The 2556-nt window shown below is 57.0% G+C and overlaps 1 protein-coding gene across 1 annotated transcript in view; it reads left to right on the top strand.

Moving 5' to 3' along the window:
* Positions 1–2556, top strand: part of LOC104081753 (dysferlin-like) — a gene marked incomplete at its 3' end in the record, with an annotated part of 29907 nt that overhangs the window by 15192 nt on the left and 12159 nt on the right. Inside the window, 1 exon segment of the mRNA XM_009584610.1 lies at positions 1–77. This exon segment is cut by the window's left edge and continues 13 nt beyond it. Coding sequence (XP_009582905.1) covers positions 1–77 — 77 coding nt within the window.

The following is a 2556-nucleotide window of genomic DNA, read 5'->3' as shown; positions in this document are numbered from 1 at the left end:
CCCGCCGCTGGAGACGCAGGATGGAGCCCCTGGAGCGCACTGGGGCCGCTGCCGTCTTCGCCTTGGAGGGGGCCCTGGTAGGTACCCGCCTTTCCCCCCAAAATTGCTGTCTGGGAGGGGGAGCCTGGTCGGGTCTGCTCCCACCCTCCATCCCATCCCAGGGAGCAGACCTGGAGCAAAGCTCGTTATCTGCCGCTCGTTATCTGCCGCCTGCACCCGCCGCTGCTTGTTTAGCTAATATTCTGGCTTTTTTAACACACTGGATTTCATAATCCTTTGGCTTTTCCAATAACTAAATGAGAACCAACCACAGCAGCACAAAGCCCCTATTATAGGACTTTTTTTTTTACTTTTCCCCCCATTTGGCTTTTTTTTTCCTCCTTCTCTGCTCTGTCCTTCCCTCCGTCCAGCGTTTGAACCCAGCAGCCCCTTTGGGACACAAGCAGCTCCACGGCGTTCGCGTGCATCAGCCCTGAGCTCACGCTGGCCCCATCCCGGGGGGGTCCCGGCTGCCGCCCATCCCCAGGGCTGCTGGTGGGACCCTGGCTTCTCCCCCTTCACCCTGGGGCCCGTTGATATGATTTTTGGCCGGATGCTTCATCCCTTTGCTTCTCAGCAGCAGCAATTGAGGAGGATTTAGCTGGAAAACCCTGTAACATGGGGTGTGTGTCCATGCACACGTGTGTGTGTGTGTGTGTGCACGCCCGTGGGGCTGTGCAGGCCCCCTCGTGCCCTTCCCTGGCTCTGGGGGCGAGGGGAGGTGGGTGGGGGGTGTCTGATGGGGCTGCCTTGGGTCTCCGCGCGGCCGTGTGTTTTTCCAAGGCACTCAGCCGTGCCCTCGTTTCGCCTTCGTTAGCCCGCAAATGAAATGGGTTTGTGAGTTTGGCTGCCGACGGACCCGTCTGCTGGGGGTACCAGGGGATGTGGGGGAGACCCGGGGGAGGAAAATCCCCTCCCCACGCGTGTGGGGCAGAGGCTGAAGCAAAGGGGAAGAGGAGAAAAAAGCCCCGTTAAGATGGCGATGTGGCAACGCGCCTGGGAGCCGCTGCTCCTGGTGACGTTGACGCAGTGGCAGGAGGTCCCCGGTTGATTTAAGTGTCCCCTGGTGTCACTGGTGTGCTGCTGAATCCCCACCTGCCCCAGGCTGCCGGGGGCTGCCCCTTCCAGCCCTCCACCCCCAAAGCCCGTTAGACCTGACGTTACCTACTTTGCATATTTATTTTCCAAGCATTTCTTAGTCGTGTCAGTTAGCGTTGGAGTGCCCGGTTCTTAGCAGCCTCCCAAATCTCTTCTTTATCTTTATGCCAAAGTTACATCTATAACTTTTATTTTATTATCGTGTAACAAATCCAGTTTATTATTTTGCTTATTTTCTAACTGAAAACAGTTCTGGCAAAAAAAGCAGTTGTTCTGCCTTGCCGTGCCTTGCCGTGCCTTGCTTTTCTCTCTCCCCCTTCCCCAGCAAACACTGCCCTAAATGTCACTGCTGCTCCTATATGACCCCAGTGCAGACATTCAATTCCCTTATGCCAAGCAAATACCTGAACCATATATTTTCCCTGCTTGAATGTCAGCAAAACACAAGGAAAACCCTCAGCGGTGTCCTGGGTGACAGCAGGGTCCCGGGGGAGCACCCGGTCCCGTTGCTGTAGGACCGAGCTGCTCCTGGGAGCTGAACCGTCGCCCGGGCAGGGCCATGCCGTCTGACAAGGAGTAGGATTTACTTCGGGTGTGGAGATTTTGGGGGATGCTGTCCCTGCAGGGTGACATCTTGGGAGGGAGCCGCCCGGGAGAGCGGCAGGTGAATCCCTCCCCAGCCCTGGTTCTGGCTCCCGGCGGGCGCAGGACCAGCCCGCCCGCCCTTTGGGCTCTGCTCGCCGAATTCCCCTCCGCAGTAGGTCACTCTGGCTCGCCTCGGTGCCCTCATATTTTGGGGTTACTGGCTGCATTTTCTGTGGTTGCTTGGTTTTCTGTGGATTGCTTTATAAATGATCTTGCCATACTTTCTGTTTTTGCATCTTCATGCCTTTCCAGCTCTCCTCTCTCTCTTGAATGACTTACGCATTTTTCCAGGATGCTCCATCCCAAAATAATACTTAAATTTACATAGCGTCTCCCATCCAGCAACCCCAGACCCTCCGGATCTGCACAGGGTTGGCCCCTCCATCCGCCGGAGCCGCAAGCGGGAGGAGGGACTCGGCGTGATGCTGCCGAGCTGGGATCAGGGTGGTGGGGTGAAGCGGTGCTGAGGATGGGAAAATACGAGTGGGTGCTGAGGCCTGGGAAGGGTGGGCACTGATTTTCTGCTGTATCTATTTCCAATGCTTTTTTAATGCAGGCAGAGGGAGGTAGCTTTTGAAGACTGAGGTGTCAGAGTCCGAGAAGGGCACCCAGATGGGGCAGCAGCTGGAGCCTGAGCTGCTACTGCCAGCTCTGATCACACCGAAGCAGAATAAAGATGCTGTCAGGAGAGGGAGCCTGGAGCATCTCCCAGCTCAGATTTTAGCCAGGGCTGACACTGGCACGCCACCGGCTGGCCGGGCGCCCCCCCAGCCC

This window comes from Fulmarus glacialis, unplaced genomic scaffold (genome assembly GCF_000690835.1).
Source record: "Fulmarus glacialis isolate BGI_N327 unplaced genomic scaffold, ASM69083v1 scaffold14869, whole genome shotgun sequence".
NCBI classification, from domain to species: Eukaryota; Metazoa; Chordata; class Aves; order Procellariiformes; family Procellariidae; genus Fulmarus; species Fulmarus glacialis.
Note: the sequence above shows the minus strand (reverse complement) of the source record. Positions and strands in the feature narration are given on the sequence as shown.